Below are 15,414 nucleotides of genomic sequence, written 5' to 3'. Positions count from 1 at the left end.
AAGAATTCCGATTTATTGATTGCAAAGCTAAAACCAAAGATATTCATGTCAGTTTTCCCCACACGTGTATACAGATAGATATATAGTTGATCAGCATTTTACAAGTTTTGACTGTCATTCAGATAAAATTACCAAAAAATGACGAAAACATTTCTACCGAATTTTGTTAAAAGCTGCACTCTTGGTTTTTAAAAATATGATGAGTTATTAAGAAAAAAAAATCCTTTTGATTTCAGTCAAAAGACATGGAGACAAGCAGTAGTTCTGATGAAGATGACAGAGAATCTGCAACAGATGCTGCAAATCAAAAAGGAAAGGGGGTAAGTCATTCCATGCTATGTTGTTGGGTTTTTTTCTTCAAATTTATTACTTGACAGTTAAACACCTACTGACTACTGAATATCATGTTTTGTACACAGGAAACTGTAAAGGTTTGCTTTTTGTGGAATTCTAATAGTCTTTATTTTCGAGGTAATGATTCTTTCATAAAAGATACAACTTAATAACTTAGCAACTAAGTAAAATTAGTAGGAATCTCATCAAACCTTATTGCAGAACTAAGTACTATGGATAAACAGATCCAGCGAAATTTAAAATTTTTGCAAATCTGCAAAGTTGTCAAAAGGGAACATACCGACCCACACACAAAAACAAAATATATATATGTAAAGAAATTATGTATATTTTATCAAGATGCTTCAAATGAATGAGGTGCAGCCAATCAAATGTAGTATCAACAACTCTAAATGGTACATACAGAAACAAAAGACCTGTGCTGCTTTTGAATTTTTTATTTTTTTTATGTGCAGGTATCTGCTGCCAAGTTTGTGCTGAGAAGATCACGGAAAGACCTTAACACACTTAAACAAGAGGTATCACACAGCAGGTATTGTATTTAGTGAACATTTTACGTATCTTAACTCACCAGGTATTGTATTTAGTGAACGTTATGCGTATCATAACTCACCAGGTATTGTATTTGGTGAACGTTATACGTATCATAACTCACCAGGTATTGTATTAAATGAATGTTATACGTATCGTAACTCACCAGGTATTGTATTTAGTGAACGTTATACGTATCATAACTCACCAGGTATTGTATTTAGTGAATGTTATACACATCATAACTCACCAGGTATTGTATTTAGTGAACGTTATATGTATCATAACTCACCAGGTATTGTATTTAGTGAACGTTATACGTATCATAACTCACCAGGTATTGTATTTGGTGAACGTTATACGTATCATAACTCACCAGGTATTGTATTTAGTGAATGTTATACACATCATAACTCACCAGGTGTTGTATTTAGTGAACGTTATATGTACCATAACTCACGTGGTATTGTATTTAGTGAATGTTATACGTATCATAACTCACCAGGTATTGTATTTAGTGAACGTTATACGTATCATCACTCAACAGGTATTGTATTTAGTGAATGTTATACATATCATAACTCACCAGATATTGTATTTAGTGAACGTTATACATATCATAACTCACCAGGTATTGTATTTAGTGAACGTTATACATATCATAACTCACCAGGTATTGTATTTAGTGAACGTTATACGTATCATAACTCACCAGGTATTGTATTTAGTGAACGTTATACGTATCATAACTCACCAGGTATTGTATTTAGTGAACGTTATACGTATCATAACTCACCAGGTATTGTATTTAGTGAACGTTATACGTATCATAACTCACCAGGTATTGTATTTAGTGAACGTTATACGTATCATAACTCACCAGGTATTGTATTTAGTGAACGTTATACGTATCATAACTCACCAGGTATTGTATTTAGTGAACGTTATACGTATCATAACTCACCAGGTATTGTATTTAGTGAACGTTATACGTATCATAACTCACCAGGTATTGTATTTAGTGAACGTTATACGTATCATAACTCACCAGGTATTGTATTTAGTGAACGTTATACGTATCATAACTCACCAGGTATTGTATTTAGTGAACGTTATACGTATCATAACTCACCAGGTATTGTATTTAGTGAACGTTATACGTATCATAACTCACCAGGTATATGTCCTTGATAGAGCGGACATAACCCGTCACGTTTCTCCAGAATAAGGACCAAATTAGGATATATTAAGCCCACATCCCACTTTTCATTATCTGCAATGCTATATTTTTCTGACATTGGGTCTCTGAAGCCTGTGTCTTCCACTTTTCTCTTGTTTCAGTACGTCAGTTGCCCTCTGCTTATCCCTGGTGATATACAGTTCCAACTAGGAGTTCAATATATGATGCATCTTCATTGCTTTTTCAGACACTTTAAAATCCTATCTCTTTCATTTGTATAAGCTTAACAAGGGTCGTGTGATTTCTACCTTCAAATAGAAGTGCTGAAGGGGTTACGGTAATTTGCCTTGACATGTACAGACAGTAAATACAAACACCATTTTATCTTTTAATAAAATCAAATGTTCAATAAATAGTAATACAGCTTGATGGATATTCAACTAAATGAATTAGTTTTGATACAGCTAATTTCCATTGGTGCAGTTTATATTATAGTACCTTTTTTCTTATCCTGGCACTTACATTTTGATTTGTTTTTATGGTAATGCCGTACGTGTTATAAATGGAAAGTACAGAACTGAGAGCATATATTTGACACAAAAATGGCCCAAATGGTTTGTATGTTTCAAATAGTGAAACAATGATGAAAAGTAGCAGGAACATCAATACACTGAAATTAGCTGGCATGCTGATGGTGGTAGTGATGGTGGTAGTGATGATGATGATGATGATGATGATGATAGTAATGATGTTGATGATGATGATGATGATGATGATAATAATGATGTTGATGATGATGATGATGATGATTGTGATGACGATGATGATAATGACGACGACGACGACGACGACGACTACAATGATGGTGGCGGTAGTGATGATAATGATGATGATGATGATGATGTTGATGATTTCTTTATCTTTTTACAGGAGCCTGATTCGCAATGTAAGACTTGGACATGGACTGTTTGACTTGATAAAGAAAGAGCGAGAAGCGAAGGTAAATTTTGATCTCTATTGTCATCAAATGCTGATACATAGGTAAATTAACTCATTCACCCCTGAAATATCATAATGAGCTATTCCAACCTTTGAATACGAAGGGTTCAAATTTGTCTTCAGGGGTGAATGAGTTAAGGTAAAGAGTACCAACATGTTAAACTATTGTCACTATATGTTTGGTCCTTTTTGAAAGAATTGTTTCATAAAAAACACATTTTGCAATGCATTTTACAGAATAATGCTTATTTGAAATTTGAAAATGCAGGTGTCATATCTACTAAGGACCTTTACACTGCCAACTGCAAGCCAACACTTTGCCAATGTACCTTACATATACCCCGCCGCCATGCAACCCCAATCCCACTACTCCTATCCCTTATATATCGATGAAGTGTCGCCGACCCAACACCCCTCCCTCCTGCCCCTCCTCACCAACTCCACCTCTCCCTCTACCCCTAATATATTATTGAGTGAGTTACGTCTTTCTGGCACTTCGCAACAAAAATTACGTTATTTCAGTTAAAGGAATTATGTAACTAAATTAAGAATTCATTTTTCCTGATATACTTATGGGGACACCATGAGTCACAAACCCTTTTCTTCTAGTTGTGTGTTCATGATGTTCTCTGTTTTGTTTTGACATGTTGTAATATTTTAATTTGAAATTGAGAGGTAATATATTTAATCTTTTAACCAGCAAGAGGAAGAAGAAAAACAAAATAAACGAAAAGCTGAAGCGATGCGAAATGAGTGGCAGCCTCCAAAAACGGAGACCTCCAGTGATGAAGAGAGCTCCGACGAAGGTCTTCTGGCCGAGGAGGACCTCACCAGGTAAACAACATGGAGTAACGCTATAACAGCCAACATCAAGAATGTTTGTGTCGAAGTATAGAAAGAGTAGATTTTGGAGACGTTTAGTGATAATTATAGATTAATGTTAGCTTGTTTGTTTATATTCTAGGTTTAGCTACAAAATCGTGTGTGAAATTAAATATATGTTAGAGGATGCTAATGAATGTTTTGTGTTTGTCAGTTTTGTCGTTACGTATGACATAATAGCATGTACCTCCGTATCTATTTAATCCTACTGATATCCTGCACGTTCACTATCACGTATTGGAATGATATCATACACCGATGGTTGTGTCCGTGTTCTCATTGCCACAGCATGTGACATAGATCAGTTTATTATTTAACTTTAGTTATTTTACAAAAATTGTGAAATAAGTTTTTCTTACTTGACTTGTATAAATCACTCTTGTTGGCCTGGTTAGAAGTACCTGGTGGATTTTAATATGGGAGGGAACCAGAGTAGAGTACCCAGACAATTCCTAGTTGGTCAGGCAGGTGAACCATTTTTAAATACCTTGTCGTGTTCGATACGGGAATCAAATCCTGGCCCTCTTCGTGAAAGCCGAGTGAGCTATTCACTGCATAACTCGACCGACAATGAATTTTTTGTTTTAATATAATTAACTAGTTCATATTTTTTCAAAATATCCCTATCGTCGACAGATACTCCTAATTTTAAACCTGATTTTATTACTTTTAGAACACTCTGTGATATTTTACTCTACTTACTTTTTAGACATGATTTGTAGATTTTGACTCACAGTCCCCCCCGCCCCCACACCTTTGAAAAAATGTAAATGGTTAGCATTGTGCCTGTAAAATGACTTTTGGGTAGAAGAAGAATTGAAAATTGAAAAAGTGTGAAGAATAAACCATGATAATGATTAATTAAAGTGGACCTCTGCAGGCAAGAGCTTATAAACTTTGATCATTTTTTATCTATGAATTCCCGCTGTAGACCAATACTATTGGTTTTAGACATTTTGTATGTAGATTTTGGAAATACACCAAACTGTTAAGGTGTGTGTAATGATTTTTTAATTTCAAGTTAAATGTTTGTCCCTGTGCCTGCGGTTAAAGTATCAAAGCTAGATTGTTCACTTGACTGACATTCACCCTGTTGGGACATTTATCAGATTATTGATTTTTACTGAGAACATAGACATGTATATACATTGTGGATAAGAGCGACTATTGATCGCTTCGTCCACCTCCAGTTTCCAGCTTTAATTAAACTATCTGAAGTGGGTTTTGAACTAGGTAAAGAAAACATCACGATATTAGAGAACATTCGACAATATTTGTTCCTGATATTAATAATAGACCTAATACTTTATAATGGGAATTCTATACTCTAGGTTTTAAGGTAATATTGATTCAGAGATACCTAGTCTTTTAAATTAAAGGTATTGATTACTGATTCGTAAATAATTAATCTAATGAAAAATATTAAGGGGTGGTCCGTCTTTTGAAATAGGATTAAGAAATACTGAATTAAAAAAAAAAAACTTTATCTTTAAAAATGCATCCAGAATATTTAGTCTGGTAAAATATTGAAAATATTGAAAAGAGAACAAATCATTGTTAATGCTGGTCTTTTAAATTGAATTCTTGATTATTGATTTTTCACTGGTTAATGAGGCAAAGCTCCTTTATGGACAGGCACCCTTATAAAAATATTAAATATAAACTTTATTTATGCAACAATAATTATGAAATAATTTACATCAAACAATATTAATCAATTCTTGTTAGCCCGGGTGTAATTAGCATGCAGGGCATCATATTGTGGGAGGAAGCCAGAGAACCTGGAGAAAACCCACATGGTTGAGCAGGTGACCCTATAACATTTTAACCTCCAATCGAGGAATCGAACCCAAGACCTTATGAAAGGCAAGTGCACTATTCACTGTGCCGTCAGACTATAAGGATCCTTTTTGGAGAAGTTACCCTGGAGTTATCACTGGTGAAATCTGATAATACTATAAACAATGATTGCTAGGGCGTGGTCAGGTGGCGGTGGATAATACATGCACCTGTCCGACTATGTAGGTTTTCTCTGAGTACTCCAGTTTCATCCCATATTAAGACCCTCCGCACGCTTCCATCCCGGCCAACAAGAGTGATTAATATATGTTAGAAAACTTGTTTCATAATTGTTGTAATATAAAATTTAATTTATATTTTAATGATTGCTAGTGTTTAGGATTGGAGAGATCTAACTGTACTGTGTTCTGTGTTGTCTCATAGATCCTTTGTTAACTGTGTGTGTTTCTGTTTACCCACATCAGGAACTTCACTGACTGACCGAAAGTCAAAACAAAGTTCCTTACTTAAAGATTTTGTGCTTTATTTCATTAATTTAGTTGAGTAAGATAGTCTTTTTGCCGTGAAAAACGACGCGAATAAAACCTCCCTTATTTTCACCTCAATTCCCTTAAAATGATTGTAAAACTCACAGATTAGTCTCCAAGAATTCTGGCATGTATGCGAAACAGTAAATTTGTTCATGTTTGTAACAGTCCATTTATCGGAATAGATAATGACACCGTTTTAAAGAGTTACTTTAATCCCATGATGTTTAATTCCAATGATTTTCAGTCTGCGATGTATTCAGAGGTATTCAGTTTTATAAAGTTCTCTTAGTTCTATTCATATTGTTTATTACCATGATTTCCTATAGATATTATTTTATTGTTTGTTCAATTTTCCAGTAATAATGATAATCAAATGGATATGAATTAATGTAAATCATTGATCATTTTTTTGTTAAATGATATATTTTCCCCTGAATTTGCAAGCAATTCAACCAATATCTCAAATTATAATTAAATAACAATTTTCATAGTAAAAAGAAAGCAACATGTCACTGGTATCATTTTTATGATACAGAGTTATCATGTTTATAACAAATTACTTTTAATTTTCTTTAGATAAACAAAACTTAGACAACATCCTTCTTTTCATTATTCAAGGGTCTATATATATACTTCCTTAATGCGACATGGTGTCTTTTACAAAAGAACTCTACAACAATTTATATTTTTTATCAATTAATATATAATGATGATTTTGAATTAAAGGTACTTGAAATATAAATGAAATCCTGCAAGAAATTTTATATCCTAAGTTAAATTAAATATTAATGAAAAGCATTTTTTAACTGGCCTAGTTTTTAAAGATTTCATACATATACTGTACTTTAACTTATCCTCTAATAACCCCTGGAGGGTTCTTTTAAAAAAGACAATGAAATAGCTTTTGATTACATTTTTAATGAACTGCATTATATAAGGGTGGATTTATTACCAGGCATTGGGTTATTGCCAGATAGATACAGTATAGCTCCTCAAATTACAATTAAACAGAAATAACTCTTGATTAATACAAAACACAGGTATTGTAAAGTCTGTAAGGTACATGTAGCGTACCAGTTACCTTGAATACGTTCAGTCTACAAACATTTCAGTCCGTCAGTGAACATTTCGGTCAGTCTGAACATTTCAGTCCATCAGTGAACATTTCGGTCAGTCTGAACATTTCAGTCCGTCAGTGAATATTTCAGTCAGTCTGAACATTTCGGTCTGTCAGTAAACATTTCAGCCTTTCGGTGAACATTTCAGTCTGACAGTGAACATTTCGGTCCATCAGTGAACATTTCAGTCCGTCAGTGAACATTTCGGTCCGTCAGTGAACATTTCAGTCCGTCAGTGAACATTTCAGTCCGTCAGTGAACATTTCCGTCCGTCAGTGAACATTTCGGTTTAATATTTCGGTCCGTCAGTGAACATTTCGGTCCGTCAGTGAACATATTTCGGTCCGTCAGTGAACAGTTCCTCACTTAAGACATCATGTGCTAATTATACCTGTAGTTGATGCTAACAAGTTTTGTGTGTAAATGTATTTCTCTGAAGATACATGGCAGAGTTTGGAAAGCCAGACAGCGATGATGACGATTACGATGATGTCAAGGGAGGTAACACGTCGGAGGATGAGACTACAGAGGGGAAGGGCCTGGTTCAGTTGTTATCACGGTTTGTACAGCACCTTGCATGTTAATTAACACTAACAGTGTTTAATTAAATCAACCCTGCATAGTTGTTGAGTAGGATATATATATATATGTATCATAAGTGTATATGTGGTATATATTGTGTCATCCTTGCATTGACTATCGGTAAGTTGTTCATTTCAAGTTGGTACTTTAAATAAATATAGAAAAGCTATTATCCTAGTTTTGAAAACAATTTAAACCTTAAAATCAGATCAATGTTGGACTGAAATAGATCACATTGACGAAACTAGTCTTTTCTTCTCAAATTGAAATATAAGCTCCTTCATCTTTTCACAACAAAAAAAATGACCTGACTGCTTTCAGAAATTAAACTTTCCAAATTGATCAACCATATACATGGGCCAGTATTCTAGATGGACCATAGCAGTTTTGTTGATTTAGCAACAAGTTTGCTTATTGTTTTCTCCTTTTTTTACCATATCAAAACAATTCCATAGCCCATGTGCACATTCTGATTTAGTGAATGGCTATGTCCAATGTCTTTGTATCATATTTTGCCAATGGAAAAAAATATGGAAAAAGGAGTTCCTCATCAATATAGAGACTTGAAGTGCAGATTAATGCCTTAATATGATGTCATCCATCTTTTTTTTAAATGGAGGGGGCGGGGGGGGGAGGGGATATATAGTGTAACCAATGTCTACCGGGCCTGTCCCATTGCTATTCATTGTCACAGTTCTACCAACTTCTTTTCTTAACAGGTTTAAATGAAAGTTCATGCTAAGGTCAAGCATGAAATATTACCTTGGTTGAGTTCCAATTTCAGGGTGCCAAGGTCAATGCGAATTTCACTGTTGCTTTTTAAAGGTCAACCATTGCTCTTTGTTAACAGCGTCATTGTCAGCAGTTTATCGAATTAAGGTTTAAGATGGCATTCATGTCTTCTGTATTTTTTTCTGTTACTTTTTCTGATTTTACATTTATGACTATATCTGTTGTAACCATGAAGGATTAAGATTTCTCACAGTTTTTCACTTGAACAAACCTGTTGTACTTAAATTGAATGCTATGTATATTTTATATAATATCAGATTTCGCTACTGAGTCTACTTTTGGACTAAGAACGATTCTCTTCTTCTTGTTTCAGGATCACGCAGGACGAGGACGAGGACGAAGTCGTCATAAGCAAGTCAATCATGACCACGTCACGGCCAGAAAGCACAAAGAAAAAGAAAATAAAGATGCCTCGCCCCTACACTCCCCATCATACTAACCTCAGTGAAGCACGCGATCAGGTGTCCAAGTAAGTATACCTGTAACCATCACAAAATTACCGCCATTATATTTCTTTAAGCCTGTCAAAATTTTCATGTGACATGTTATGGGATGAAACATTTTATGGGATTTTATATCTAGCATTTTATAGCATCTGTCCTTCCGTCTGTCCATCCACAATTTGGTTTCCGCAAAACAAGTTAGTCAAATATAATTAAATCTGACAGGACTATGATGAGTCATGGTCAATATTTATGTATAGTTACACATTGTCTAAAAGTGAAATATGTCTATAATTAATGAATAATGGAAATATCTTTGGTTTTAATGGTGCAAAATGAATCAATTATTGGCAAAAAGGGGCAAATTCAAATTCTATATCATAATTTGAAATATGTGCAAATAATCTTTTTAAAGGTTATAAAGGATATATAGCTTCCTTCAGCTGAAGTTAAAAAGTATGTTTTCACCATTCACGACATTCCAGGACTAGTTTGTCTCAACTTTACTGAGTAATACAGTACTATGTTGATTCTTTTCTTTACATTTCCATATTTTCATACATTATAAACAATAATGCACCAGAAGTATATGTGAGATAGGCATCAGAAGGGCATATATTGTTCTGCCCTGCGGAACTCTTGTTTATATTACTAACCCAGGTTGTTTGCAACAAAATGATTTTAAAGAAAAACATTTGGATTAAAAAGTTCAGGATTTCATTTCTGCACATTATTTGAAAAACAGAACACATGAATCATTAATTTTAATCAAGAAAAAATCCTGAAGTTACATATTAAAGAACAGCATCCAAAAGTAACAAATAGAATATGTTCTAGGGGCTTATAGTTACCTCAAATACCATACAAGAATGATTATATTTCTGATTGTCATTTATTGTCAAATATATATATCTGTCAAAGCCAATAAAAATAGTAACATTATGTTCGCTTGACCTGACAAACTATTGTTGATGGTCTGTTTTCTTCTTTTTGAAGATATGACGAAAATAAAATAAATTAAGAAATGCTTTAACTCCATTGCGAAATATACAAGTGGATATTTTTTTACATTTTCAGAGATTCACTGTTCAGACAACTATGCACATTAAACTGGATTCTGGATGCCATGAAGCAAGATTCTCTACACAACCTCCCTCCCATCATGTCAAGCTGGAAACTCAAGTAAGTATCTTCATAGCCTCCCTCCTATCATGTCAAGCTGGAAACCCAAGTAAGTAGTTACATATCCTCACTCCTATCATGTCAAGCTGGAAACTCAAGTAAGTATCTTCATAGCCTCCCTCCTATCATGTCAAGCTGGAAACTCAAGTAAGTATCTTCATAGCCTCCCTCCTATCATGTCAAGCTGGAAACCCAAGTAAGTAGTTACATAGCCTCCCTCCTATCATGTCAAGCTGGAAACCCAAGTAAGTAGTTACATATCCTCACTCCTATCATGTCAAGCTGGAAACTCAAGTAAGTATCTTCATAAACTCCTTCCCATCATGTCAAGCTGGAAACTCAAGTAAGTATCTTCATAACCTCCCTCCTATCATGTCAAGCTGGAAACCCAAGTAAGTAGTTACATATCCTCCCTCCTATCATGTCAAGCTGGAAACTCAAGTAAGTATCTTCATAAACTCCTTCCCGTCATGTCAAGCTGGAAACTCAAGTAAGTAGTTACATAACCTCCCTCCCATAATGTCAAGCTGGAAACTCAAGAAAGTAGTTACATAACCTCCCTCCCATCATGTCAAGCTGGAAACTCAAGTGGGTATCTTCATAGCCTCCCTCCCATCATGTCAAGCTGGAAACTCAAGTGGGTATCTACACAACCTCCCTCCCATCATGTCGAGCTGGAAACTTAAGTAAGTAGTTACATAACCTCCCTCCCATAATGTCAAGCTGGAAACTCAAGTGGGTATCTACACAACCTCCCTCCTATCATGTCAAGCTGGAAACTCAAGTAAGTAGTTACATATCCTCCCTCCTATCATGTCAAGCTGGAAACTTAAGTAAGTAACTTCATAGCCTCCCTCCCATCATGTCAAGCTGGAAACTCAAGTAAGTATCTTCATAACCTCCCTCCCATCATGTCGAGCTGGAAACTCAAGTAAGTAGTTACACAACCTCCCTCCCATAATGTCAAGCTGGAAACCCAAGTAAGTAGTTACATAACCTCCCTCCCATAATGTTAAAGTTGGAAACTCAAGTAAGTATCTTCATAACCTCCATCTCATCATGTCAAGCTGGAAACTCAAGTAAGTAGTTACACAACCTCCCTCCCATCATGTCAAGCTGGAAACTCAAGTGAGTATCTACACAACCTCCCTCCCATCATGTCAAGCTGGAAACCCAAGTAAGTAGTTACATAACCTCCCTCCCATCATGTCAAGCTGGAAACTCAAGTAAGTAGTTACACAACCTCCCTCCCATCATGTCAAGCTGGAAATTTAAGTGAATCTCAGTACAACCTCCCTCCCATCATGTCTAACCAGATTAGCTGTTCTCAACAACCGTCCCATCTTATCTAGCTGGAAACACATGTAATTTTCTACATATATGGTCTTTCAACAAAATCATATTTTTGTCTAGCAGTTAACAGCATATGAAGTCCTATCTGTGTGATTTTCAGTGATATTGGCGGGATGAGAAGTCAAGAACAAAAATCCAGAGAGAAAGAATTTGACGGCAGGTGGAAAGACTTTCTATCAAATCCAGGGGCCAAGGTAAGGTCTCATATACTTAGAAACATAGTCCTGGTTACTACTAGTCCTAGTACACTTAGTGACACAATATAATCTACAACACTGCTGCTGCTGTCTATAACTGTATGGTTTCATGGATTCTTGCTTCTTGAGCTCATCTCTGTCTAGTTCCTTCGTTAAAGTTAAACGGTTAAAACTGAAATATAAATATGATGTAGGATTTTAATGGCCATTTTTGATAGAAAAAAGTTGTTTTTTAAATAGACCCTAGGTTTGACTTCAAAACTGTATATGTTGGTTGCCAAACTCCAAAATGTTTTTGTCATAGTAATAAAAATAATAGTAATTCTGATATTACAATATGAAATGAAATCAAATGTATTAACACAACATTGACATGCATGTTTAGGATTTGCCATCTATGCTATCAGAAAAAATAACAGTACTGAATCTCTTAGATAATTTTTGTCTCACATATATGATGTAATAAATTAAATAATTTGTTAATTTTACTGCTGTGATTTGTGGTATGGTGAATTGGCACCATTTCCCCTTGAGGATTTAAGCTATATTTCATAGGTATCAACCTCTGAAACCTCCTATGATGGGGATCTCCTTCAGTCCTCATTTCAAATGAGGGAGAAAGTGTGTGAAACACGACTGAAACTGCTTTTCTCAATTTAGCTTTCCTTATTTATGTATCAAAATAACTCCAAAAAGTATTCATTTGATTCAAACACGCCTGTTATGATCATTTCACACCCTGCACTAACTAGGAAGGAAATCATTTGACCACAGAATGTAGATTTTGAGTTTGAACTCGAATGAGGAGTTTCAAAGAAGATTGGTAACTTTTGGTTAAAATGAGGGATTCTATGTCTAATGAGGAAGAGTTGACAGCTATGAAATTTTCCAAAAAGTCATGACATATTTTCTTGGGAAAACAACAAAATGTTATGAAAGCTTTTTCTTCATTGCAAACAAACAATATTTGATTTTGTGTTTTAATTCTGTATTTAAAAAAAGGAAAGTTTTGTTTTTCTATGTGCTGGTTTTCTAAATTTTGTGAAAATGCCTCAATATACTCCAATTTGAAAAAAAGGCACAGGATGCCTGGACAAATAGTAGACAAATTACTGATAATAATCATCAAATTATACCAGCAGCAAAAACAAAAAAAACTGAAAAACTAAAAAGAAAAAAAGCAACTTGATCATAGTGTAAATTAAATTTTACGAGAGTTTCAACAAGGCATTGTTAAATACATATTGTTGTATGTATGGTCACAGATATGAAATCAAAATCTTTGAAACCCATTTTTACAGAGAAGGAGAAGGAGGGGAATGTGGGCAAGTCCCATGCAAAAACTTCAAATGATTAGCATAGTTGAAAGATTCCAAAAGATTGAAGTTCCAAGTGAAGAAAAAGAAAATGTTTGTCATCTAGTTTGTCGTTCTTAATGTTATATTTAAATTTAATACCCCGGTAATGTTGCACGTTTTTGCTGCCATTTCAACATGTGATATTGAAGTACTGCTATTATAGATAATTTAACGTAAATATTTGTTTATGCTCAAGCAGGGGGTTTATAAATAAGTGAGAAAAAAAATCAAAAAGATTGGCAACACACTTGCGGTCATATTTAAGGAATATTTATTCATTTTTTATAAAAGCAAAATAGTTTTGCTCAAAGCACATCATTGCGCTGTAATTTCAATGCTAACCAATTTCAAACAATCAGAAATTAGAATTACAAATACTTCACCAAGCATTGCCTTAACGAACATCATCACTTTTTGTGTTGTCTTGATTTTTTTATGGTTATAAGATATTATAACTTGAAAAAGAAAAAAAAAATCGGAAAGGGCCAAATTTAAATTATCATATAAAAGCAATTTCTAACAGTCTCCTTTTTTCGGAAACAGACCGGTAGCTGTGCATGAATATTTACGTCAATCAGTGAGACATAAACAACAACCTTTACTATGTACCTTGTCTATCGGGCTAATGTCACAAGGAATACAGTAAATATATAGAAACTTTTACCATAAATAAATAAAAAGATATTTTAACATATTATGTTTATTTCAAAGAGTTAGCATTCAATATTCTCAGTAATATAGTACTACGGGAAAACTTTACCAATAAAATAGGTCCAAGTTTTGTTTGGGTAATTCACACAAATTTGTATGCTGCTCATGCAGTAGCAAACAAGGCCTTGTGCTTAAGTTAGATTACTGCTTAAATATGTATGATAATGATATTGTATGTCTTTGAAGACTTCTACATGAAGAGAAAAATGTAAAAAAAATAACACTGTTGAAATGTCAGCCTTGATTTTTACGTTATTTAGTTGTTGAAGTTAAGATTTTGTTTCTTTTCACAAGTTTGTTATTTTAAACACAAATTGGGTTTCATGAATTTGCAATTCTCTATACAATCTGACAGAAATAGTATTTATATAATTTATCATTTTTTAAAGTTTATTTATATTTTAATCAAAATAATTTCAATCAATGTTTGTGAACAGATCTAAATTCTAACATATTTTGCTAATGCACTGGTTTCGTTCATGAGTTTTCACAAGAACCAGAAGGAAGTAAAACAATTTTTTTTTTCAAAATATTATGTTTTTGGCAGGAGAACTATTGATTAGAACTAAAAATCCAAAATTATCCTGATTACTAGATTGCTTCATTCTTTATTATGAGAATACCTTCTGTCCACTTCATTCACGATCCAAATATGCGCCATCATATTCCTGTGACCTTAGTCGAAAATCAAGGAGTAACTCATACAGTTGATAATATTTCAATGCTAACCGTTTTAAGAAATGTAGGCAGTTATTTTGGTAAGATGAACAACTTTTGATTTTAGATTTCATTTTGTGTTAATGAATGAACAATAAGGTCTACGTTCTAGAGATAAGAGATAAATCAGGGCTATTGGATATATGTAAATAATTATCATTGATGGCGATATTGCATTTTATATTTAAACAAAAGTGTTGATTTAAGAGGATTATTTCAAAGAGATAAAAGTGTATGCCTTTATTATTTATATTACATTTTTTTTCTCATTCTTTGTAATACAGTACATGTAATTATTATAATTATTTTACAGACAGTGTTATTTTAATCATTTTGCAATGTACAATTTTTTCTACTTCTATACATAAATATTTAGCAGTTATAGCTCTTTATATGAAAGCTAACATATTCTGTTTATGACATATTTGTTTTGTGTTCCTTAAGGTTTCAAGTAACGAATTAAGATTAACTGTATGACCTGCTAAATTACATTTTAAAGTTAGAAAGTACTTGTAAGTTTTATCCTGAATATTTCCTTTTTTTGTACAGAACACTCAATTAACTGTTTCTAATCACATATTTACATTCCTTATATTTATTCGTTTTAAAATTGCTAACCAATGTTAGAACTTTAGAGCTTTCTTATTTAACACACATTTACATAGTTATATCAATTTTTGTTTCA

The 15,414-nt window shown here is 33.7% G+C and overlaps 1 protein-coding gene across 3 annotated transcripts in view; it reads left to right on the top strand.

The window, feature by feature from the left end:
* LOC110466183 (coiled-coil domain-containing protein 60-like) overlaps positions 1-15,414 on the top strand; it is a 45,356-nt gene that overhangs the window by 11,658 nt on the left and 18,284 nt on the right. For all 3 annotated transcript variants that reach the window (XM_021522539.1, XM_021522541.1, XM_021522538.1), the window contains exons 3-10: positions 237-320; positions 810-886; positions 2,996-3,065; positions 3,765-3,898; positions 7,834-7,953; positions 9,082-9,237; positions 10,289-10,393; positions 11,847-11,940. In XM_021522539.1, the coding sequence (XP_021378214.1) occupies positions 237-320; positions 810-886; positions 2,996-3,065; positions 3,765-3,898; positions 7,834-7,953; positions 9,082-9,237; positions 10,289-10,393; positions 11,847-11,940 (840 nt within the window). The remainder of the gene's footprint in view (positions 1-236; positions 321-809; positions 887-2,995; positions 3,066-3,764; positions 3,899-7,833; positions 7,954-9,081; positions 9,238-10,288; positions 10,394-11,846; positions 11,941-15,414) is intronic.

This window comes from Mizuhopecten yessoensis, unplaced genomic scaffold, assembly GCF_002113885.1.
Source record: "Mizuhopecten yessoensis strain PY_sf001 unplaced genomic scaffold, ASM211388v2 scaffold11123, whole genome shotgun sequence".
Taxonomy (NCBI): Eukaryota; Metazoa; Mollusca; class Bivalvia; order Pectinida; family Pectinidae; genus Mizuhopecten; species Mizuhopecten yessoensis.
The sequence above is the reverse complement of the archived record's forward strand: the minus strand, read 5'-3'. Positions and strand labels throughout refer to the sequence as shown.